Here is a 25823-nt window from a genome sequence, read left to right as displayed (position 1 = left end):
TATTGTGGTTGCTGCTGCTCTTTTGCTGTATGCTTTTTCTAGGGTGAGGAACTGAAGGTAATGCTTCCATGCAGAGGAAGTATAAATTGAGGTGGGGGAATCAGGTAAAAAATATTCCTTTGTGTTTCCCAATATTTGTAATACTAATAATGTCCACTGGCAGCCTGCGATAAAGCAATCACTACAGCATTGCTCGGCTTGCTTCTCAAGGGACCAATGATTACCTCACTCTGTAAGACTGGATGTGCTGGGGAAGCTTATCTTAAGGAACCAAGTGGAGGAAAAAAAAAAAAAAAGAAGTGGTATACACTGGAGGTAAAAGCAGCACCACAAGTTCACATAGTAGTAACAAAAAATACAGAATCGTTCATAGAATTGACACACAGTGATAAGCATGGAGAGAGTGATGGCATTTCTTGCAAATCATCGCCTCCATGTGAGAGGCCAGACAAGAGGGCTAGGGCAGGGGTTGGGGCTTCCGGAGGGTTTCGGTGCTGGCAGCAGGGCACCAGAGCCATAGAAACAGCTGAAAAGGCTGAGACTGGGATGTGGCACACATCCTGAATCATGCTGTCCAGCTGAACAACCTGGCATCATGCATCAGAAGCTAGCCAAGGGCCAGGAGGGCAGGGCTCCCTGGCTTCCCTCCTTTGACCTAGGGGTGATAACTGGCAAATAATTTTGTGGCTGGCAGGAGCCCCGGAATAGAAGGTGGCATGAAAGTGAGAAATGCACATGGGACAAGTTAGGGAAAGTAAAAAAAGAAGGGAAACATCACTCTGGAAATGAAGACTGGGTTTGGACATGAGGAGCTGTTTTATTATCATTAACACAACAAGTGCATTAGCAATGAGTGTTTTGGAACATGTGATCGACTAATTGTCAGTACGTCCACGCAGCAGGCACTCCAGTGGGCAAAGCTGGGGACACACGCACCATCCTGGCCTCAGTTCAGAAAGGTTAGTTTTTGGAGCTGGTAGATGTATAATCACCAATGAACGTGTGACAGGATGTAGATCATTCCATCCTGTAGTAAACTACTTGAAAGCCTGAGAACACTCTTGGGCTGCTAACACTCCTCCGGGGGCCAGGGCTGGACTGAAACAGATGGCTTGAAGTGTGTGTCCACTTGGATTCATGTGACAATCAGTTCGCAGTTTCTCATCCTTGTCATCAGAGTGAAGTGCAAGATCAGATTGTCTTGTCCTCTGGGGAGCACACATCCCCAATACGCGGTGCTGCTCCCTAGCCTGTGCCACAGCCCCGCCTCTGCTTCCTGCAATCTTTCCCTGCAGAAAAACCCTCTCAGCACCTGTGCACCACTTGAAAATACACCCTTCAGATCTCTCACTCCAACCAGGCTCTCCCCTAGCAAAGTGGCTTCCCTGCTGCCATCCTGCAAATTCCCTCCCCGAGTCATTCATTCGGGGGGCAGGAAGGAGGTCAGTGTTTTTCAGGTTGAGTAGTAGCTCCTCCCTTGTGGCTGCTTTTCTTCTAACAAACCTCCTTTGTAACTTTCTTCCTTTCTCTGTTCCCTCAGGGTCAGATCTGGAGAAGAGAATGCCCATCAAACCAGGCAGTCTTAGGTATGCATACTGGCCAAGTACGCAGAATCTCTCTCTAAGCCTCAACTGCATTATCTATAAAACAGAGTGCCATGTACACATGTCACATGATTGCTATGAAGATGAAAGGAGCTGATAGATGACAAGCACCTAGGATCCAAGAGGAACCAAGAGGCATAACACCTGTCCGCTCTAGGATTACAATCGAGGAGGCTCCAGGATCTATGTGGACAAAGGTTTCTCATGGACTCTGGAAACCCCGTGACCCTCACTGCCCTCTCCAGAGCAGTGACTCATGCCTCCAGTTCTGTGCAATCTTTGAGGTCACACATCCTGTGCTCTGTTCCAAACGGCCCATCTTCCTACCCACGCTCACAGCTTGGTGGCTCGTTATCTTTATGAGAATACCTGCTCCTCAGACTTCTCCCCACAGCCTGAGCTGCAGCCTCACCTCACCTCCTCAACCGTACAGCTCCGAACCGAAGTGCTACACTGGAACTGCCATCTTTCTCACACATGTCTCTTGAGTTTCAACCTGTTTATCCTCCAGTGTCTGCTCTTTTGATACCAATGCCAACTTACATAAACCCAGCAAATAAGAATCAGGTAGGAACCTTCCAAGAGGAAAGGGGGGGCTTGGAGCAGACTCAAAAAGAGTAACTTCTCAGGGGTATTACTGTTCCTCATAGAAATGCAAAGCCAACGTGGCCATCCCTTTCTTATTTCTCATTTATTTAACAGGAGTCAGAATTCTAGGTAAAGCACGTCAGCTTTTAAATACTGGTTAACTAATATAAATACGGCAAATGCAAAAAAAAAAAGACTCCCCCCAGAAATCTATGTTTGGGACTAACACGGCTGCAAGTAGCAAATTGCTTTTCTAAGTATTTATTTCCTCTGGGCTGATACTCAGGCTGGTGGGGATTGCAGGAAAAGACACCGTGCTGGCAGCTTTTCCCTATCCCTAACGCTGGCAGCCCTGCTGGGGCCCAGCAGACCTTCCTTTGCCCCCATGGATCACTGTTCCCATGATGTCTTGTCAAACTAAAGGCACACAGATGGACAGCTGAGCCTGTGCACTTGGGGGTATATGTGGACGAGTGGGTACAAATTAGAAGTGCACACTAGCGTATTCATGATGACAAGTGGGAACAGAGGGAAAGAACCTACTCGAATCACAGACACAAGAAACAAGGTAGTGTATTTAGTCTGAAGCAAGTGACTCTGCTTACTAGACATATTATGGGCTGAGATGAGAACTGGGAATACTGTTAGGGAACTGGCAGGAGATACACGGTCAGGGAGGTAGACCAGGGTTGGGCAAGTACACCACACTGAGAAGCACCTTAGGAAAAACCCAACACCGTCATATGATCCATTTTTCTTCAGTCTAAACATAGTAAAGATTAGTGCTAATGTTTGAAAAATGTAATCTCTATTACAAAAGTCAAAAACCCAATGACTGTAGTAGCCTAGAACACTCGACTCTTGTTTCTCTCTGGAGAAACACGGCTCATTCTGAAGGACTCTGCTCAAAATTCAAAGCTCACAGTTCTCCAAATCAGAATCCAGCTCTCTGCTCAGTCTTTGTTGTACATATCTGCTTCCAAACGTGCTTTATACAGACACGTTTGTTCATTTACACTTCACTGTAACCAGTGGTGCCATGTGGGATGGGGCTCTGAATCTAGGATCTGCCAAAGACAACCTATATAATTTACTTCAAAGGTGCTTTTTATTCTCATGTGTTAGGATCTGATGTCTCTGCAACAGTCATAAGCTAGCTACAGAATTCGGAATACATGGTTATACCATCATAAGAGGCAATAAATGCAACTTCTTTTCAAACACAAGCAAAGTCACAACAGGATAATTTATAATGCAGTCTTGGTGGTGTAATCACAATACCCTGATACACTGATGTCCAAGTGAACTTAGCTGTCTCTCCCTTCAGGGTTCCAGTGAAGCAATCCAACGTCTCTCGGATAAATCAGATCCAGTGCAATAAAGAACAAGATATACTCCATGAATCCGGGAGTATGTCTGATACTTCCTCAAATTAACATTTTAAATTTATTTATTAGTTGTGTAAATAACTTCACAAAGCAATTTTTGTTCAGAGTGGTTAAGCTAGCATGTGTCATGATGATAATACGGAAAATGATGGGTGGATGGGAAAAGACCACTGAATTTCAATATTATTCATGCTATGGGTTCTGCTTTTACATTTAGTGGGGAGTTTTATGGGATTCAGTTATTTTCCTTCAGTTTAAGTCAATGGCCACATACACAGTGTCTACTGATAATCCATTATTACCCTTAGACCAGACTATATGTTCTCTGAAAGCCTTGTTTGTTTTCAGGACTAAAATAGATACAACTTACAAACAGTTACCAGGTCGAATTCTGAAATAAACTGACAAATCACTCTATTAGGGAGACAGTTCATCTTCAATGGGTACGGGCCTTATTTCTAGGAAAGTGTATTTTTTTTTCCATTCTGGGGATTGGGCCAATGAAAACATGGAATTCTTAGTTATTTTGTCTTAAAGCATCAGAGTTTAATATAGATTATAGCTTTTTTGGTCATGACTAGCTCACTGGGCCAAAAATTACTGTGACAGAGGGCAACAGAATAGATGTTCTTTTACTAGTTGAGAAAGCAACAAATACACCCTGTTTCTGCATATGTTTAAAGACAGAGCATGCTATCATGGCAGCACATCAAGAGTCAACGTTTTCAATCTGTACTATGCTAACACATGATTTACATACTATATAATTTTATTTGCCCCAAAAAAGCAGGTGGGAAAACTGTCCAAATTAAAGGGAACAAGTAAAAACTGAAGTGAATTGGAGAAATCTGTCTACTAGAAGATCTTAAAACACCAAAACCAAACCAAAAAAAAAACCCAAAAACAAAAAACAAAACTTATTCAATGCCATCTTTTTTGTGGTGGTATTTTAGAACAGATGGACTTGCTAATTAATTAAAAGGCTCTTAATTAAATAAAGTTCTTTTGAAAATGTAAATTCAGGGACAATTCCTACTGGCTAGTTTGAGTAGTCATGATGTAAACAACTTGACTATCTAGCACGTCAAAAAGCACATGAGCCTGTAAGCAAGTGTTATCTGATGATTTAAGAAACACCATCTCCAAGGAGAGAAAAAAAAGTTCCCCCTGATCTCTGAGCATGCACCTGACAGTGCCAAGCTAACCTCGGGGAATTTCTAGCTTTAATGTATGTGTCTGATTAGACTGACACAGCCTGTTGCTGACGGTCCCACTTTCACCCCTGACATCCGCCTAAACACTACCAACAGCAAAATTACACACAGGACTCTAGAGATCAGAGCTAGCTGAGGAACCCAGGAAGCTCAACCACCCAAGGATGAGTGGCGCTTTGACAAGCATGGACTCTTTCCACTGTTTCTCACAGTCTTGTTGCTTCAGATGGGAGAGATGCTCGTGAAGTCAGAAAATGCACTGAGCTTGCAGGAGGAAGTGAACTGCAGGATTCAAGATTTCAAAATTACAGGCCAATGATGGCAGTGGTAATCCGGAAAACCATCATCTGTTGTGTGCTGGGTCTTCCGAAATTCATGGAAAATGCATATTATGAAAAAAGCTATGCATGGATCACAAGAATTTCCTTGCAACAAATGTACTGTTAATTTCATTTTTATAAGCGTTTGGTAGTGCCCTTGTTAGTGCCTTTTGAGGCTCTTAATTTTTTAGCTTGGATTTAAAGTTGGCACATTGCTGGATAGCTCTTATTTGGTAATTTTTTTTTCTCTTGAAGAGAGTTTTGTGTTTGTCTGCACCTGTGCCAGCTTCTTCAGTCTTAAAGGTCTAGAACCTTGTAAACATGGAGTGGGTTCAAACTATATCTTAACAAAAGTTGATGAAGAGAGGGGTAGGTGCGAGTTGGGTTGGGAGAGCAGAGGAACGAGGAAGTGGGTTACGTTTTTGGAGCTGTACATATGGATGGCAGAAACACTATTCCCTTTGCATTAATCTAAAACACCATACCTCGAAGGTGTTGAGATCCTTGCAGCATGGGCCACATTTTCTTTATTCCCTTATTCCATCATAGTGTACAATGCAATCTTCCACAATGTTCTGAATCAGTATTTAATTATTTAGTAGATCTGAGCATTTTTCAAACCTGTGCTTTGTTTTCAGTGGCTGTAGTGCTGTGGTTAGATTAGTTCTGATTTAACTCAAGTGCTTCTAAAGGGAAGGGATGACCTGCCAAGGATTCCATTGGGTTGGCCCCACCCAGCATGAATCAATCTCAGGCTATAAATCCCGAAGCCCCTTCACCCCCTTTTAAAATATGTACATCTACTCCCGAAAACTGGTGTGCAAGCAATCTGCTAAAATTCCATTACCATAATGCAACACAGCATCAACAAGATGAAATTCCTGGATAACATGAAGAGTTAAGGATAGCAGCTAAGCACCCTACATTTTCTAATGAAGCAGCTGAGCACGAACATCGAGATGACACGGTGAGAGTAAAGGAGATTCATGGCCTGCTCTCTGGTGGTCTTTCAGACATAATGGGACTATTCTTTCCTTCCTCCTTGTTCTCTTCCTGCAGCTACAGTGTTGGACTGTCAAAATGTAACAGGACGTGAGTAGAAATCTGTCTTCTAAGGTCAATGTTTTATTGGAAGAAACAGAACTAAGGCTCAAACAAGGAATAAAACTTACTTAAGATTTATCTTTCTAAAGTCTGGGACATAGAGATAAATGGCCCAAACACACAATCAGGAACAGAGAATCTAAAATTCTTCCATGCCTACAATGTGAGTGTCCAATTAAATGCGCAAAGCAGAAAAAGCAATAGATATGAAGGAAATGGATAAACAGAGTGCCAACAAGACACTCAAAGCGTCAGAATCCCAGGGAGAGTGGTACAGCCACGGACGGGAAAAAACAAGTGAGGCCCAGGGTCCACGAGCCACCATGCACGGTTGGATGGAGTTCAACTCACCCTCCATCCAACACACACACCATGCGGGTTGGCAGGCAGGGACATGAATACTTCATGAGAAAGCAGTTTAACAGAGTAAAACTTTGTGGATTCAGCCTTTGGCCAGTAAGTCCTGCTCCAACTATGCAGGGAACATATACTACAAGTCAACAGTGTAAGCAACAGTATTCAACTAGTCACTGACCAAAAAACAAACAAAAAATATCTATTAGATTGGATTATTGCCCAGCTTTCACAAGCCAGTTGGTTCTGCTTACCTTAGCTTAAATCACTACTCTAGATATTTGCTTAATTTTGCATCATCTAATATTTTTAGGAAAATTAAAAACAAAAGAGTAACTATTTTTCCTTGGGTTTTCGCCCCTTCATGTTCTGTTCCTAGGTAAGCCATCTCTCTCTCTGCCTTGTCTTCTGAAACCTGGAATTTTGTAAAACTTTCCTTCCCCCTTCTTTTTGAGGAGTATCCGGTGGCTTGTGTTCTCTCTGAAGGGATAGAGAAAGTCAGAGAATCAGAGGTAGAAATTACTTTTGAGATGATTCAGCAACTCTCCCTTCTTAGGTAGGCAGACTGACCCAGATTCAGGGAAAGGCTTTTCCGGATGCCTGCAGGAGTGGACTTGGTTTCCAGCACTCTTCAGTATTGAGTCTGTATTCTGTGTGAACAGCACCAAGTGATGGCTACAGGAGTATTTCAGCTACTGAACAGCACAGGCATCAAGACAATGGTAACAAAGCAAAGGGAGAGATATGGAAGCTGAGGATTCCTAAGTGGTGGGGCTGGAGAGGGGCTAGCGGTGACTGAGCCCAAGAGCACAGGGGGACAGGATGTGTTCCCCACACCTAGCTCTGCTACTGCTCCTTAGGCAGGATCGTTCCAACTCCTCAAGCTTCCTCGAAGAAACGCAAGAGACGCAGCAGCCTCCCCGGGCGAGCTCTGAGATTGGTGCATCAGCATTTCCCATGAACCGTGCTCACATCTCATTCTATCCAATGCTGGGAGTGAGAGAGAAACTGCAAGGTGAGCTAATGTTTCAGCAACCCAAATTTTTTCATGACCCTAGAGCTAGGGGAAAAAAAAGAGGAGTACAACAATGCTTTCAAGTCTTGATTTAAAAATAAAACAGGATCTCTGGTAAACTGGCTGAGAAAACGAGAGAATGTTCCAGAGAAAGGTTCTGGAAGAGAATCAGACCCTTGGGTCAGAGGCAGGCAGGCGACAGGAGGGAGCTTGGGAACCTGGATCTGCAGCATGTACCACCATCAAGAAGAAACCCTATTTTAAGTTTCTGAACAGTATAAACAATGACGCAATTCATCTCTACCTCAAAATAACTTGCATGGATATTTTTCAATCACTTTTACGAAAGGCTTTTTTATAGATAGAAATTGGTAACAGAATGTTTTAGGACAAAAAAAAAAAGATCGAGACAAATCTCATGGAAATAAATTTAGAATGGGTGACTGACAATAATATAGTAAGCTCATTCATGTTCTTTATATAAAAAGAGACACATTGAAAGGCCTACGGTAGTAAAAACCCCACCCGACTTGCAGTACAAGTGAGTAAGTGGGAGTAATTACGGTCTTGATTTTTAACTCATTGATGTCTACTCTGTAAGGCCCTAGCAGAGAGTGGCAAAGCCTTGCAGAGGCAGAGTGAAGACTGGAAAATTACCTTGTCCACAGATGAGAGCCAAGAACAGGTAGGGACTAGAGAGACAAAGGTGAGGCTTGAAGCAAAAGTTGTGTAAAGGTGGATAAAAGTGTCACACACATTCTTTGTCCGTTCTCTCGTTAAGAGGTGGAATCTATTTTCACACGCTTTGAATGGGAGCTCAAACATGACTTGCCTTGAACAACAGGACGTGTTGTGAGTGATGTGTGACTTTCAAGTTTCTGCAGGCTCTGTGCTTTGGTTTCTTGCTTAAGCTCAAGAGGAAGACTTTGTGGGGGGACAGGTACTTCCACCCTCCACAGTTGAGGACTTGGACATTAAGTGCCAGCCCCACAGCTGAGTACCCAGACACAGAGCGCCAGCCCCAATGACTGCCAGCTAACTATGCCCGGCTGATATCAGAATTGTAAGAACAGACCTCTGTGTGCAACTCCCTTAGGAGAGACGCAGCAGTGACTAACAGAAACAGGTATTTGTTAATGCATATTACACGCTGACATAAATCGACATTGATGAGATATGATTTTTTTTTAGACTTATTTTTATTGCTAAGTCAGACATACAGAGAGGAGGGGAGATAGAGAGGAAGATCTTCCATCTGATGATTCATTCCCCAAGCAGCTGCAACAGCTGGAGTTGTGCCAATCCAAAGCCAGGAGCCAAGAGTCTCTCCCGGGTCTCCCATATAGGTGCAGGGTCCCACAGCTTTGGGCCTACCTCGACTGCTTTCCCAGGCTGCAGGGCCCAGTCTCCCAAGAGTTAACTCCACAGCTTAGCTTGTTTCTCAAAGGGTAACAGGATAGTCAATCTTGGCCTGATACATTTAGCCCTTGGCTTGACTACAAGTTCCCTCTTCCCTGCTTCCCCTTTTTCAATAAGCCCCTGGGGAGCTTTGGAGTTGCTTGAACATTGGGAAAATACTGGGAGGAACTAGGCAGACTATGAAAAGGCAGGCCAACTTCAAATAAATGGCATTCTCTTTACAAGAATGACTCACTGCGTGTTGTCTTTTTTGTGACCGTAGTCCCTCCACTCGGCTCAGGGTTCGGGGCAATGCAGGTGCTGCTGACCGCTAGATGGGAAACGGGGCTGCTGGGATTAGAACCAGCACCCATATGGAATCCTGGCACATGCAAGGCGAGGACTTTAGCTGCTAGGCTATTGTGCCAAGGTCAAGATATGAATTTTTTTCCCCTAATCCATTTCCTTGTCTTAAAAATTTATCAGAAACATTGCAATGAGAACAGCACCTGACGTGAAGATTTAAGCCCTTCTGTGTTCCTTACTGCAAGGGACATTTTCAAGTCTCCACAATGAGTTTTTCTCAAATTCCATTTGAGGACCTATAAGTAACCTCATGCAGTTTAGAGTGATAATCAAGAAAAGAAAAGAAAAAGAAAACTTAAAGTACAAAGGCTTTGCATCTCTGATTGTAATTGTTATCCACATGCCACTTAGAGACTTCCCTTCCCTGCAGACATCATTTACGCTGAGTTTCTCTGTTGTAAATACAGACAGCATGAAGACAGGTGGAAAGGGACTTCCAAAAATCATAGAAGTCTTGTGCTCCACCAATGTCCCACTTCCATTCTGTCACCGTGCAGTATTTAGGCCAAGAGCTAGTAATTCTCACTTCCTTCCCATGTCTTCCTGAAAGACATGATGAGTTGCCATACAGCTTCTGTCACCTTCTGGTGCCAACAAAATAGGTACAATGATGATACATAGCAGGATGCTTGGAAATCTAAATCAAGATGAGGGAAGAGGGCCCGGCGTGGCAGCCTAGCGGCTTAAGCCCCTGCCTTGAAAGTGCTGGGATCCCATATGGGCAGATCATCCTACTGCTCATCCAGCTCCCTGCTTGTGGCCTGGGAAAGCAGTTGAGGATGGCCCAAAGCCTTGGGACTCTGCACTTGCATGGGAGACCCGGGAGAGACTCCTGGCTCCTGGCTTCGGATCAGCGCAGCACCAGCCATTGTGGTGGCCTGGGGAGTGAATCATTGGATGGAAGATCTTTCCGTCTCTCCTCTCTCTATATCTGACTCTGGTATAACAATAAAATAAATCTTAAAAAAAAAGATGAGGGAAGAAAGAATTAGTGTTGGTCAAAAGTTAATTCTATCACCACAAGGATGAAGTCTAGAAAGGACCAAGAAGAGCTGAAAATAAAGAATGAGCAACTGAAGGAAAGCAGAGATGCTACAAGGAAAGCAGAAAGGACATACAATTAGGAAGGCCGGGGGAAAACAGAAAAACGAGTGCTGGTGGGACAGAGCAGGACACATGGTAACAACAGCAGGGTGTCAGCTCAGGTGTGACGAATGAACTAAAAACATACCAGCCTAGCTCCACACAAAGCTCACGGATGGAGCGGCAGCTCACAGCAAAGCAAGGCAGTCAGGAGCCTGAATGGATCAGTCTACTCAGAATTTCAATTGCAGTTTTTAAAAAGATTATTTACTTGAAATGCAGAGTTGGACAAACAGAAAAACCTCCCATCTGCTGGTTCAATCCCTAGATGGTTGCAATGATGAGCGAGGCCAAAGCAGGATCCAGTAGCTTTATCTGAATCTGCCCCATGGGTGGCAGGGGCTCAGTCACTTGAGCCATCTTTAGCTGCTATTCCCAGGACATTAACAGGGAGCTGAGTTGGAAGTGCAGAATTTGAGCCTTAAAAGCACCCACAGGGATGTCAGTGGCACAGGCCGGGCTTTACTCACGGTGCCACGAGCCTGGCCCCAGCAATTCCGTTTGAAAGCGAATGAAAAAGAAATGTATCCCTTAAAAGGGAGGAGAGGAAGCCAACAAAGTCATTTTTTAAACTAGTGGTATTACATGAAATCCTTACAAAAACGACTATTTTTACCAGTGGTAAATTTGCACAGGTAAAGTTTCAGGTTTGAATTTTTTTTAACCTAACTGGGTTCTATTTGCAGAGGGCTTTCCCCACTGATTTCTCCACGAAATCAACTTTATTCTGGATCAGTTCTTGTTCTCTTACAGACTTACTCATTTTATTTGCAAGGCAAAGGAAGAGAGAAAGCAGGATAGAGAAAAGAATCTTAGATCTCCTGGATCACTCCCCAAACAGCTGCAACAGCCAGGGTTGGGCCAGATGGTGGCTTAATCTGTGATAATGCTGGCCACAACTGCGAAGTCCTTCATGTGCTTACAACGATCAAACAATTATAAGATTTGTATATGCTGTAGTATTCTTCACTATCCTCAAAGATTATGGGGTCATTTATTACATATTTCATTTATTTAAAAGGCAAAGTGATGGGGGGAAGTAGAAAAAGATGCCCATCCACGGGCTCACTCCCCAAATGGCCAGGCCAGAACACAATCAGGGGCCGAGAACTCTGTCTCCCACATGAAAGGAAGGAGCGTAATTAGTTTGCCTTCTCAGGAGCATTAGCAGGGGGCTGGATCAGAACTGGAGGAATCAGGACGTGAAATGGCCCTAAAATATGGGATGCTAACAATGCAAGTGGTAACTTCACCTTCTGTGCCACAATACTGGTCCAAAAAATCATGCTGGTAGAAATTTTGCATGTATCAAACACGCGAGAATAAAGCTATGCTTTAAATTTATTTCTGAAAATACTATCTACTATGCTAAACTTTCTTGCTTTTAATTTCCATTTTAGATGATTGCTTGGGGTTTTACTCCATGAAAGAATGACCTATAATCCTCCTTAATACATTGAAACACACGTAATATGTTAAAGTGGCCTGGGTGTATTCTGTATTTATCGTCTCATTTGGCGTTAGTACTAGCCAGAACAAAAGGAAAGGAGATGTAATTCCTGACTTGCAGAAACAACCTTTCGTTGATGGGCTGGGACTATATGCATGAAACAGGTATGTGAAAATGCCAGCAAGGATAAGATATTCTGTCATCATGGAAAGAGTACGCTGGGAGTTTCTAAGGGGTAGGCTAAACGGACAGACATCCTGGACATACTGAAATTTAATTGGAGTCTTGCAGGATGAACAGAATTAGGTAAGGCAGAAAAGAGTGATGAAGTCATGCCACACTACAAAAGATGTGTGCAGTGCTGGGCGTGGCAGGTTTTTACAGTGCTGAGCAATAGCAGGCCATAAAGAAGGGGATTGGGAGAAAAGTGTGAGAGTGTTAAACTGAGACAAGGAGGAGGATTAGTACTCACTGGCAAGAAGATACAAGAATCTAAAAAATATTCATTTTTATTTCTAACATATCAATCATCCTTGCTAAGAATGTGCCTATTTGTTCTTTCCTTGCCTCCTTCATTTATCAAAACATTTGGGTTGACAGATTACAAAATACTAGTTATGAGGGTACAAACAGAACAGGAGATGGACCACAAAAATTAGTGATTTCAATGCACTATGAAAAGTGCCTTGGTGAAGAGATATATGAGAGATTACAATGGGGCCGAGAGACACAGGGACAGATTCATCATTTACCGGGGCTAAAAGGAAAATCCTTCCAAGAGAAGGAGCTGAGGTCCTGAGGAAGGGACAGACACTGGGCAGGTGTATGGGAAGGGGAAGGAGAAGGCACCCTGGCAGCTGCAGAGCCCGAGGGAGGAGGGGGACCTGGCTCCAGGGAACCAAGGATGCGTGTGGAAGATGGAGGGCATGCACATGGGTCACTGACTATCAGAAACCCAAGAGCTGTGAGAACCTACCCCTGTCCTGCAAATAATTTACAGTGGGATCTTGAGTGACTTTCTTCTCCACGTTTCCAGAATGCATCATTACAGGCAAATTTAACTCTTCACTTTGAAAAAAAAAAACTGTCTAAATTAGGGTGAAACACTCAAACAGCCCATGGCTTATGTTTATTGGACTCACAGAAGCTTGGGAATAGAAGAGAAAGCAGCTAGTGGCACCTCCTCTTCAAGGAAATATTGCTTCTACGCATTCCTAGTAGGTGGCCACCCAGACGGAGGAAAATCTGCCCAGAGCCAGGGAGCTCAGCTGGCTTTAGGAAATGGTCTGACTTATTTCTGAACACTGAGTTTTTCCTTACACTGAAATGCAGTAAGTCTGTCTAGGACTTCTACCCATTTTGACCCCTCAGAGTGACTGAAAAAAATATGTAGCTTATTGTGCCTCCCACATGCTGATAGTGCTAACTGTATTTAAAATGGTGAATACAGAATTGTTCCTTTTCCTCAATAAAGCATGTGTTGGTGAATGACCAGCTCTCATTATGATTAATTAGGGTTCCCCAGTATAATGTGCCTCCTTCCTATTCATGAAGACCTTGAAAGGACATCTACTATTGTTAGGAATGTACCATTTTCCCCATTACTGATTAACAATACCTTATGTCTGCACCACCCTTCCTCCATTTGCAAGCATCTTCCTCACAAATCATTGCATCCCAGTTTCAAAAGAAGCCTGCTGCACCATCCTCAGTGTAGTATTTTCACAGAAATCTCGATGACCTATTCTATGATAAAGTGTTAAGGAATTGAGAGCACCCTAGGCTTCTGATAAAACAAAGAGCAGGAGACAGGAAGGACCTGTCTCAGGTCTTTCAGAAGGAAAGAAAAAAGCAATTTGAAGAACACACTCTGGCCATTTACTCGGACTATGGGCCAAAGCAAACCCATGATACTTTGACTGTGGATTGCATGTACTCCTATGTTATCACATCTTTTGTGTAGCCACAAACTCTGAGTGACTTTGTTTCTGACAAACCCAGAGCTAAATGTGTAGCACTGGGATGTTGGGGGAAAAGGTTAGAAATGGGATTAAACAGGTCCAGTTTTGACTCCTAGTGTTAAATGTGGAACTAGAGTTGAAATCATTATAACTTTGTTTCCAAGATTACTTACTGTCCAGTGAAAGATGGAGGGGAAGTGGTGGCAAAGAGGGAGAATCACGAAGTAGAAGAGCCAACCCAAGAGCTGTGTTTCCAAGTACAGTCTTGGTTTACTTCAAGGTTAAAGGTCAAGGGCAAGCTCTGCATTGGTGCTTTGCAAGACGTGAAGGACACAATCTAGAGACATTTCTGTTCTGAAATAAAGTCTGCTTCTGTGGGACTGAGTGAATACCTTGCAGCTATGATTAAAATTATAACAGCCTTGTTTACCTATCAAGCCAAAGAAGAGACATATTTGTTTATCCCAGAAAGCACTGTAAGAATTCGGAATTCTCTTGGCACTTGCAAGAAATGGCCCTGGGTGGAGCGTCTGCAAATGCCAAGGGCCCCTGGGGAGCAGCCGTGGAAGCTGCAATGTTTTACTGCTTTGGACACCACGCTGAACACCTGCAGGATTCACCACGGTGCATCAGATGACACGCCTATCCCTGTGAGGCATCCCGCTGCCTGCCTCCCTTTCTGCACACGTAGGTGCCCATCCGCTCGTACTGCTTCTAGCCCTGCAAAGTGCACATGCACTCCTACAGGAAGAACCTGTAAGGCTTAACCATTTAGCCCGATGACACCTGGCTTTGATCCGAGGAAAGATGTATGTAAATACCAAGTAATCTTAGCAGTTCAGTGATTTCTCTAGAGAAACAGGGAGGTATTAGGTTTCCCATGGGAAAAACAAACTGAATTTTTCACACTGCACTTGAACACATAAGACAGGAGAACACTCAAGAAACTAATAGCAAACCAACCTTGTCGGCAGAGTACAGCAGCCGTCCGCTGTGAGTCGGACTTGGGTTTCGTAGCTATCCAAGGGGCACACAGCCTGCTGGACAGAGGGGCATTCCACAGTGCTGCAGTCCACGCTGAAAACTGCAAGAAGCAAACAGAAGCACCAATTACTCTCACTTGCATTTTGAGTCTCCACATGCAATACGGGCTCTTACAAAACTTCCAAAGTTTCCTGGCTTCTTACAAACCGACTCCTAGTGCTGGAATTGCTACATACATTCCACATCTTCTGTGTACAGGCAGAGGTAGGGACAAGACATGTATGAGCTGAGATGAAGATACATGTGGAAGAGACGGGAGTACGGGGAGAGTTAAACCAATGGTGGTTATGTGGATGGCGAAAGCCAGCTAGAGGTATTTCTGATAGGGCAGCTCGAAAGAGAAACAAGGCACTGTTTCACTCAAAGCATTTATTTATCCAGCCAACAACAAAAACAAAAAAACCAAGAAACTGATCATCAGTTAGCAATTCGCAAAGAGGGAACCAGGACATCACAGCCGTGCTCACAGACCACATTAGCAATGCTGCTACAAGAGCAAGGACGTTAGAAATCACGCGAAGCAAGGAACAGCTGGGACATGACAACAAATCAAAGGCTGGCAAAGGAGGTGAGTAAACAGTTGAAGATGACTTAGCACATGCTACAAAGTCAAGGGGACGGATGGCTGGGAGTTGGCAAGGAGAAAAATGGGGGCTGAGCATCTCATTACAAAATTGTTGGCACACTGATGCAATATTTACCTAAAATTATTTTATGCATGATGACTTTTTTAAAAACATAATTCCTTAAAGTCATAAACCTGCAAATAAGGGTGCTTGCCTTGACTGGGAAAATGAAGCAAGTAGCCACAATGCCAAAAACCACATCTCCCCCATCAAATGTTTGTTGACCGACCGGGTGGGGCGGGGAGGGGAAGAGAAAACCACGCACTCCCTGAAGGTGCTCCCATACTAGTGGGTGATCCCTTTGAGTCTCTGATAAGACAGGTGTCAGGCTGCAATGAACCCCAGCTGGAAATGCTCCTCTCTGCATGAAAAGAGAGGCCAAGGATGGCCAAGGCAGGACCTGAGGAGCTAGGCTGCTGAGACAGAGCTCGCGCGTACCTGGTTTGCACTCATAGAGGTCACAGCACTCTCCCGGCTTCCCTGAGGCTTTGGACACTAGTATGTTCAGGTATCCCGGCTGGCAGACTTTGCGCAGACAGCCCGCAGGGTCGCACACGCAGCGGCTGGGCAAGGGACAGCACTCCCCGGGAGGAGCATAACCCTCGATCAGAACGGAATCTTCAGGACAACGTGGAGAGAACTGGACTTCGCAGCGGGCCTTGGAGCAATCTGGCTTCTCTTCTAAATGGGAGAGAAAGAATTTAGCTCATGCCCAAGGCAGTATGGGGCCCTCTGGTCAGAAGTACAGACAGCCCTGATGATCTGTTTACTAACCAGGGAAGAAAGCAGAGAAAGGACTCAGGTGAACAGGCTCAATCTTCAGCCAACCATGAAGTCTCTCCCAAGATGGGCCCATTACACCAAAATATGAGCTTGGAGTTCTTTTCTAAAGGAAAGATCTCTGAATTCAAAGGGGCATTAAGAAGAGCTGTTCTTTGAAAACAATCCACATTTAAGCAGCAAACCAGTCTCAGGAACAAATCAAGGCCACTTCAGGGGCTGGAAACAATGTGCGTAATAATTAACGTGGAAGAGCTCTCCTCCAAAGTCCACGTTTCAGGGAGAAGAGCTTATTAAAAGTTTGTGATGCTATGATGTGGCAGCTCAGCCAGATGGATAATGAGACAAATTCCTATGTGATCCCCTTAAGTGACAGCTGGTGTGTCCTTATGTCTAGCAGAGAGATTCATCAAATTTACCATGTTCCCTTTCTCTGTTGACCTCAATTTCAGAGATGGGAAGAACAAAATCAAGGTCGATATTACTCAACCGTTTTAAGAGTACGTAGCAAAGTCCCAGCTTCTGGAGCCCAGAACATTCAGGACATAGCTTGGTTTCTTCATTTAAGCTTTTAAGAAACCTTCGCCAAAACAGGGTCCTTGAAGAAAAGAGAAAAAAGCCAGGACATCATGGCACTTTCGTGGTGGCAATAGTGGGGAGTTTAGAAAATACTTGGTGAATGTAATGGCATGTGTAGTACTAGAGTATATTTCCAAAGTCCAAGACAGAATCACAGGGCAGGCTTCGACCCGGAGTCTCCTCTTCACAAAGAACTTGAAGCTAAAGGCTATGGAATTACAGAATCTGGACCTCCTCACTTCCAGTCCACTCAGCTATTAATGGTACAAATGTGGGTCTCTTCTCCAAATCCAGCCTTTGGCCCTGCTCTTTTCTAACTTCACTGCTATAGTTTTCATTCTATTGGCCATTTTCTTTGTCTAACTTCCTTACTTTTTATCTCATTTAAAATAGTATAGGAGACCTTTTGCATTTAGTCCTGGTAATTTACTCAAAAGCATTTAGTGAGCACTGGGGATACACAGAGAAAAGAACACACATGAATCTCTACCACCCCATGTTTACAAGGCAGTAGAGGGTGACAAAATAAGCAATAAATGACACAAGTAGGTTAGGGAGTAGCAAAGGGTGAAAAAGATGAGAGCCAGTTAAAAGGGAGGAAGGCCAGGGTGGGAGGAACAGTTAACATTTGGTCAGAATTAAGAGTGAGAAGCTTACATTTGAATGCAAGAGTGACTAGGTGAGCCACGGAGACACCCGAGAGGGGAGCAGCTCAGCAGGGGAATGAGCGGGCTCAAGGCTAAGAACAGTAAGGCCAGCCTGGCTGGGTTAGAGAGAGGAGGCTAGAGGGGGTTTTATCCTGGGAGCCAAAACCTTCAGGGTCCTCAAGGCCATTCTGAAGACTGTAGCCTTCACCCAGATAAATTAGAGCTTTGATCACATAGCACGACGCGGAGTAATTCAGAATGATCTGTCTCTGGGAACAGAGTATGGAGATCCCGGGCAACAGCAAAGAGGCCCAGGTTATCTGTAGGAGGTGGGGAGCCACGGGAGAACCCAGAGAAGGCATCTGGAGAGAAAGTAAGGAAGACGGACACAAGCACTACGAGCCACAACTGCAGAGCCAGTGTGCTCACAGGGGATGAGAGGAGGTGCCTAAACCCCGAGTGTTCTGTGACCCTCTCTCCGGCAATGAACTTGCAGTTGTCCTCTAATGTCTTGTTGGAAAGAATGTCACTTCTCTGCATCCAGGCCCTCATGTCGGGCAAAGCTCCTCCAGAGGCTTCCGCCCTGGCAATGAACAAACCACTATGCAATCAGCAACTAAAAGCTGAATGGAAAGTAACAGCACTCTGTCCTAATAGCAGAGGTTGTTCACACATGCTCCACGAGTTCTCCTTGTAATAACCCTGTACTGCTCCACTTTACATATGATGAAACTGAGGTTCAGATAAGCCAGTTTACCTGCCCAAGCTCCCACAGCTAGCAAGTGGTGATGTAATCATGAGTCTTGGTTCATCTGGCTCTGACCATGCTGCTCTGTGCTAACATGCCTCCTGTTTCGGAATCACCAGCGTGGTTTGTATTCAGCTGTGCTCTTGACCTGCTTTCCTCATCCTTCATTTCTCAGGGCTCAGCTTCTTTCCTGATCAGAACTGTGGATCCTATTCAGTTTGGCTGGGCCCCTGTTGCCTCTTACCCAGCCCTGTTGCGCTGCAGTATGAGGCAAAGCTACAGGAGTCCATACTCAGGCCTGAGCCCAACACTAGTCACACCTGTCTTAAGGGGAGCCAATTATCCCACCTTCACCCTACAATCCAAGGCTCAGGTGGTGAGTGACTCCACTATGAGATCATCACCAGTGCAAGGAAGAATAAATTAAAGAGCAAGCAAGCATGGGGTTCAGTAGGATTTGTAAGGCACGGAACATGGACTGCTTATTGGCAAACACAAACATACTGTTTGATAGTTTGAGAAGCTCTGCAACTAATTGCTGATAACACTCAAGTTCAACCCGTGTTAATTTACCATAATTAATTTCCTCTGTTTCACCTTCTATCCTACAAAACACTGGGGCATGTATGATCAGACTTCTCAAACAAATGCTTCAACTAAACATGTTTCTATTACAACTCAACATATTAACTCGCAGCTAGTTTTATTTTTAAATGTTTATGTATTTATTTATTTGACAGAGTAAGAGAGAGCTCTTATTCACCAGCATACTCCCCATATGGGAGCATGTAGCCTCTTGCTGGGGCTGGGTCAGGGACCCAGAGCTCAAGCCAGGTATCTCACCTGGGTTTTAAGGACCAAAGGACGTAAGCCATTACTAGCCTAGGGTGTGCATCCGTTAGGAAGCTTCAGTTGGGAACTTAAAATCAGGCACTCTGAAATGGGACATAAGTGCTAACAAAAAGCAGCTCACCCATAGTGACAGGTGGCTGCTTCGTGTGTACTTTTAATAGTCCCGACATTGTCACAATTTGCTATGTGTTTTGCAGTTGAAGCCTCAAAAGATTTATTTCCTTCTCAAGAAGCACCTTAGCAGTAGAGGTAAGAGAGGAGGGCTAAAACAAAACTGCTTGAACCAGAAATGAATCCATTTTAGACCCTGAAATGAGCTAGGAATTTTAAAAATGAAGGTTCAACTTTACTAAAAGCTTTTTCAGCTTTTCTTAAGAAGATCATATTGGCTTTCTCTTCAATTAATTATTATAATTAACCAGCAGAACTCATAAACAGAATAAATTCTATTTTTAAAATCCTGCTGAATGATTTCCTAGCATTTAAACACTTACAGCTTTAGGCACTTCAGTATTCTTTTCCTCCTCTTCCTCTCTCTCCTCTCCTGCCTTGCCCCTCACCAACCTTATTTCAATCTTGCTCAGAATTCTTTCAATGAATTCTTTCAACAAACTATTCAGTTCAGACTTCAGTTACTAAGCTTTCCTTTCCACAAATTCTGTATACCTGTTCTTAGTTTTTAAAATTCTTTCTTCTTGGTCTTTAAGATTACTTTGTTAGCATTACTCTACTGATTTTTCTGAAGTTTTTGTTTGTTTTTTAAAGTCAGAGCTGTAAGAAAGGAGAGGAAAAGCTTCTTCTGGGTCTCCTATGGGGTGAAGGGACTCCAACACATGGTTCATCTTCTGCGCATTATCAGGGAGCTGTAAGGAAACTGGAGCAGTTGGCACTCAGAATTGGTTTACTAACTAACAGGCTTGGGACGTTAAGCCTGTTACATTGACATGGTAAATTACAAAATCATGCTTTTAAAAAATTCAGATTCCTAACATGTGTGAGTTCTTTATTTTGTAACTTAGCTTTCATGACTTGACTGTCCTCTAGTCACTTCGGCTCCTTCCTCTTCAACACGCTCTGCTCTACCAGTCATCAGCCTGTCACTCGTGCCCAATATGATTACCCAAACATCGGGAACTGTTTTCCTGACACCTGCTTTCTTGGCCTGCTTCTAAATAAATGTGTGTGGATTTTATTTATTCTACATCTCTATTCCCTCGCTTTCACACAGAAATAAGGAGACAACTGTAGTCACACCATGAATTTTTCATCAATTACACGGCTTTTCCAACTTTACTTCCAAAAATTGTATTTTATTGGAGGTCTCTTCACACCCTTTCCCTATGGTGTCTAACAAATCTATATATAAAACTTATGTTAATTAACAAGCACAAGTCTGGTTGCTCAGGCAACAAGTCAACTGGCATTTAAAAAATATGTTCTAGTTTAGAAAGACTTAAATGACAATATCCCTTATAATAGAATTAACAGAAAATAAACTGGTTTCATGATGTTAATAACCTTCCCCTAAGAGATTATCCCTTAAAAGACCAACAGGAGCTCTCAATAAAGGGTAATTTCACAACAATGAAAAGTTTATCAATCCTTGACATTTTGCCCTGAATGTTTCAATCATGGTGATTTCTAAAATTCATCCAGACTGACGTCAACAAGAAAGTGTAATAACAATATAAAAGTAGCAAAAGCATTCAAGAGTGTTCTGTTTAAACAAAAACTAAAGACAACATACAAAGGTATATAGAAAACTACGTATGAAGAGACAAAAAGATAAATATTATATTGCCTGATTCTTGAAATTTCTTAAACTTGTAAAGCCAAAATTTTATTCTATCTTAAAAATCTCCTGAAATAGGTCACTTAAAATAACAACAGATACACTGTACACTTACAAATGAAAGACAGGCAGCAGAAAATGGGTGAGTAAAATTTATAAAGTCAACTACGAAGTCAGTGTTACCAGATATGCCATCCATTTCCAAAACCTATCCTAATTCTCCCATTCTTGCTCACACACAAGCTTATGTGTACACACAGGGGGTATACAATTGCCCAGACAATATTGCAGTCCTAACTACACCATAGATTATTTAAGCAATCCTAAATTTGGACCAGATTTGAGATCAAAGAATCTAAGTAGAGCAAAAAGTGATTTTTTCCCCACACCTAACTCTGGAGTACCAGTAAATATCTACACGTAGCTCTGGCACCACCTATGGTGTCACAGAGGTCCCCAGAGAGGGTTGGTAGTGTAAGAGGACCAAGGTCCTCATAGGCCAGCTGAAGTACAATTTACAAACTCTCATTCCTTCATTCAACAAATATCAACTGAATGACTTCCACGTGCCAGTGGTTCTAGGTGCAGAATTTGAAGCAGGCACTAAACAAAATCTCTGCCTTCCTGGATTTGTAATTCCAAGAGAGGCAGACAAAAAGCAAACAACAACACAGCAAAGTGCCAAGTGGTTATAAAGGCTTTGATGCACCACCAATGATGCAGGTGTACTATGCTAGCCAGATGAGTTAGCTAGGGCAGGTTTCTCTGAGGACATGGTGTTTGAACAGGAACCAGAAGAAAGGAGAAAGCATGCAGATGACAGGGCAAGAGTGTTTCAGACACAGGAAACTGCTAGCACAAAGGCTGTGAGCCAAGAGGAGCCTGCCCTTCAGGAAGAAATAGTATACTACATGATTATTAAGAAAATTGTAATTAACAGGTAGAAAATATCAATAAAGGCTTCAGGCAAAGATTTTGAGGGCTAATGTTTCTTATGAAGGATTCAATTTTCACAGTCATACTTGAAAAACAAATTCAAGAAATCTTTACTGAGCGCTTCGTATGTGGAAGGCATGTCTCTACTCATTCTCACTTTAGTGATCCTGTAAGAAGAGATTACATCTTCATCTCTACTTGACACATCAAGAGTGCTAAGAAGCTTGGCCGATGTCAACAAGCTATGGCAGAGAAGTCCAATTCCACAATTTTCCTATCAGTCTATACTGGCAAAAGCAAAATAGCTTCAACTTGCTGGGTAATCTCATCTATGGATGTCTGTAGTGAATGGATACAAGTTTGCTGAAACAGAGTATTATAAACTACCTGGAAAGGATAAAGACGACCAAGGGCTTCCATGGGTCTCCATGACTTTTTTACTGTTCTATTTCAATTTCTCCTTGGCATTTGAGCTATCATGCAATGAAAGGGCTTTTGGGTACACATTATTTTCTTCTGAACACTTCTATTACAAATGCAATGCATATGTCATCCCTACACTTTTAAATTTGGAGACTGACTCCTTTAAAGTTACACTGTGAATTCTTTTCATTCACATTCCATGATTTTATCATAACCTTTTTTGGCAAGCTTTGCTGTGAAGACTTGTTCCGCAATCATAACCCCAAGGGGAAAAAATTAGGCTTGTTGACACAGTCCCAGAAATATTTCATATTTCAGCTCATTCTGAAACACCCACTGTACTTTCCCAGAACTTTTACTCTGAATTCAAGATTTAACAGCAATGGAATCTACACAGGGCCCTTTTCTTAAAGAGGGCATATTAAATTGTTTTCATTTGCCAAATAAAGTTAGGCTGCATCACAGTGGAAATTAAGCTAGCCAAACAAAGGAAAATATGATCTGTAAAACTGCAACATGTGAAACTTTAATTCAATATTTCTTAACTTTGGATGTGCACTGGGATCGATGACAAAGCTTTAAAAATATCACTGTGGGATTCCACCTCAAACCAATTATAACAGAACGTGGGAGTAGGGAGAAGCCGGAGTATCAGCACTTGCCACAATGGTTCCTCCAGGGACCCTACTGGGATCAGGTGCAGTATTTCCTTATTCCTTCAAGCAAACTGAGAATCCAGACAATGCAACTGACTAGTGACCACGCAGTTTTGCAGAGACATGTTCAAACACCCTGGCAAATCATAGCTGGCCAAGTACCAAAGAATACACTGAACCCTCCAGATAACTACCTGTCACTAAATGAGTGAGCTGTTAAGCATGACGGTATCTCTAGGAATCTCCCAGACCTCACATTTCTTCTACACACAAGACTTTGTGGAAGTCGGTTGATAATGATGCTTCATATTAGAGCTACTGCTATTCCAAGTGTGGCCTCCAGACCAGCAGCCCAACAACATGTATAAACAGAAACTCAGAATACATGCTAGATGCACAACAAAGTGGGAGATGAGACACTCTAGAGTGATGGTTCTCAAACCCTGAAGCTGCACCAGAACCCAACAGAAGTCCAAATTCTAAGGCCTCACATCAGACCTACGGAATCAGAAACTCAACAGGGTAGGCCCCAAGCAATTGATATGATTGTCATGCACACTAACGGGATTTCAATCCCCTTTGCATTATCAGAACGCCCTGGGATACTCAGAGCCTACCCCAAGTTGGTATCAACTATTAGAAGCAGCATCCCCAGAACAGTGGTTATAAAAATCTCCCAGGTGACCCCAATGTGCAACAGGGATGATTCACTATTCTGGGAAGCACCCAGAAATGCATCCATTCTCCATACTCCCATGGGATTTGATGCTGCTTTAATTCTTAATTTTTCCAGAAGTCAGAATTTCAAGGGAAGACAGAAAAAAACAGAGGTTTCCAGTCTTTGCCTCTGATGTAGCTGGTGGGATGGCAGCAGCAGGGAGTGCAAAAGCCAGGTCTCAAGTCTGGCCTGACTACATTTTAAACCACTTCTTGTGATTTTTTTTTCAAAGTTTGAGTCCAGACACACTTTATTTGATCATCTGTTAATTCATGCGAGGAAAAACAAATTCAACTTACTTGTAGAAGAATTTGACATTCAAATGAGACATACTACAAATAATTTTAAATGTTTACAATGATGAACTTATTTCAAAAAGAAAATCATGTAATAAAATTAGATCTAACACTGGTTTAGAAAAATGTACAAAGAATTGAAGATTGGCGCCATGGTTTTCCTGAACATTACAACCCCTTCTGCCACAACCATGAGCCCACAAGAAAGGAATCCAAATGATTAGAGAATGAGACAGATGACTAATGAGGAGAGCCTAAATGAATTAAATTTGTATAGGCAACTCAGCAACGTCTTAAAAACACCGTTCATAACTGCTTGAAAGTGTGACAGAGGCATAAACATTAGAAAGCGAGAACTCCCTAGGGTGGTGCTGAATGGAAGGCAATATCCCCTACAGGACGGACAAGGCCTCTTTGGGGCCCAGGGACACCGTGGTTTTGAATGGGTGTTTCTGTTTCCTCCACAGATGAAGGCCTGCTGCCACTTAGCTCTTCCTTTGTGTAATGACGACATTGATTTGGAAACACAGAATGGCAGGCCTTGATGTGAGAAGGAAGGGCAGGCGTTCCTCATCTGTGAGTGCAGGCTGCTTCTTGTGGATGTCTCTATGTAAAGCTCCTGCCGGGAGTCCTGTGAGCTCCTTCTAGGCAATCAGGTGTCGGGGACACTGGGCCCTTGCTCATGAAGCACAGAGCAAGAAATGCATGCTGAATTAAAGGAGCAGCGCCAGCCATGGTCATGAATTTGTCAACTTTCTGCGGTTTCTAGTATAACACAAAATGTGATCTTAAAAAACAACAAACAGTGCTTAAGGGTATTATCAGTAATAGTGCCAATACATTCTTGAGTCCCAGAGGTGGTCTATGGATTTCTAAACACTTTAGAAGGACTCCAAAGGATATTATGTTCTCATTTGAGGTCTTCAGAGGTTCCAGAGGAGAGGGACTCTCTCGATGCTACTAAAATGATGTATCAAGAGAAATGACAGGGTGGTGAACAGCATGAGTAAAGGACAGGGGATAGAACAGCAGAACATGCTGCTGCTCTTCCGTCCTTGCTGACGACAGCAGGACAAATAAAGATCAGCGGTTACTTTACTCTTGAACATAGCAGATCTACCATGGTTTGCAAATACTGAAAAAAAAAAATAACAAAACCCATTTGGCTAAAAGCACAAAGAGATTTTTAGAAAACTATTTTGGCCATTAATTTTTTTTGGTCTCTCTTCCATCTTCAACAAAAGATACATACTCATTTAACTGACCCGTGTAAAGAGAGGGAGAAAGGAAGAAACAAGGGGAAAGAATCTGCTACCTATCTTCTGCTTTAGTGTCCAAAGGCTCTGCAATTTGTAGGCCTAAATTGTAGAAGTCAGCCCAGGTCTCCAATGTAGGTGGCAGGGAGTCACCTACACCTCCCAGCCATCACCTGCACCTCCCAGCCATCACCCGTCGCCTCCCAGGATCAGCCTAAGCTGTACGCTGATGCCAGTACCAGGGCCGGAACCCAGGCAACCCACCTGGATGTGAGACTGTTAGTCTTTCAACCCATGTCTCTGAAAAGAATGCACTTGTTTTGAACTGTTTTCTGGTCACTTTTAAGATACTTTTAATATTTTTCTATGGGAATCCATATGGCCAGTGGTTTACCACAAGGTTTAAGGGCCAGGAAGGTCTATGCTCTAATCTTAGGTCTTCTACAACTGTGAGACCTTAGGTACAGTTCCTGACCTCTCTGGTTACAACTTCTTAACAATTAAGCAAGATGTGCATTGCCAGCAGCCTTGTGCCTGGCACTTTTAAGTCCTCAACAGGCAGCAG

The 25823-nt window shown here is 43.2% G+C and overlaps 1 protein-coding gene across 3 annotated transcripts in view; it reads right to left on the bottom strand.

Moving 5' to 3' along the window:
• CRIM1 (cysteine rich transmembrane BMP regulator 1) overlaps positions 1-25823 on the bottom strand; it is a 185309-nt gene that overhangs the window by 85638 nt on the left and 73848 nt on the right. For 2 of the 3 annotated variants that reach the window (XM_040993062.1, XM_040993063.1), the window contains exons 3-4: positions 16014-16256; positions 14869-14989 (exon numbers count right to left, since the gene is read on the bottom strand). In XM_040993062.1, coding sequence (XP_040848996.1) covers positions 14869-14989; positions 16014-16256 — 364 coding nt within the window. The remainder of the gene's footprint in view (positions 1-14868; positions 14990-16013; positions 16257-25823) is intronic. The other variant, XM_040993064.1, reaches the window with a different exon arrangement.

Source organism: Ochotona curzoniae, unplaced genomic scaffold (genome assembly GCF_017591425.1).
Source record: "Ochotona curzoniae isolate NIBS_2020 unplaced genomic scaffold, NIBS_Ocur_1.0 contig_883, whole genome shotgun sequence".
Lineage (NCBI taxonomy): Eukaryota > Metazoa > Chordata > Mammalia > Lagomorpha > Ochotonidae > Ochotona > Ochotona curzoniae.
This window is presented reverse-complemented; position numbering and strand designations above follow the sequence as displayed.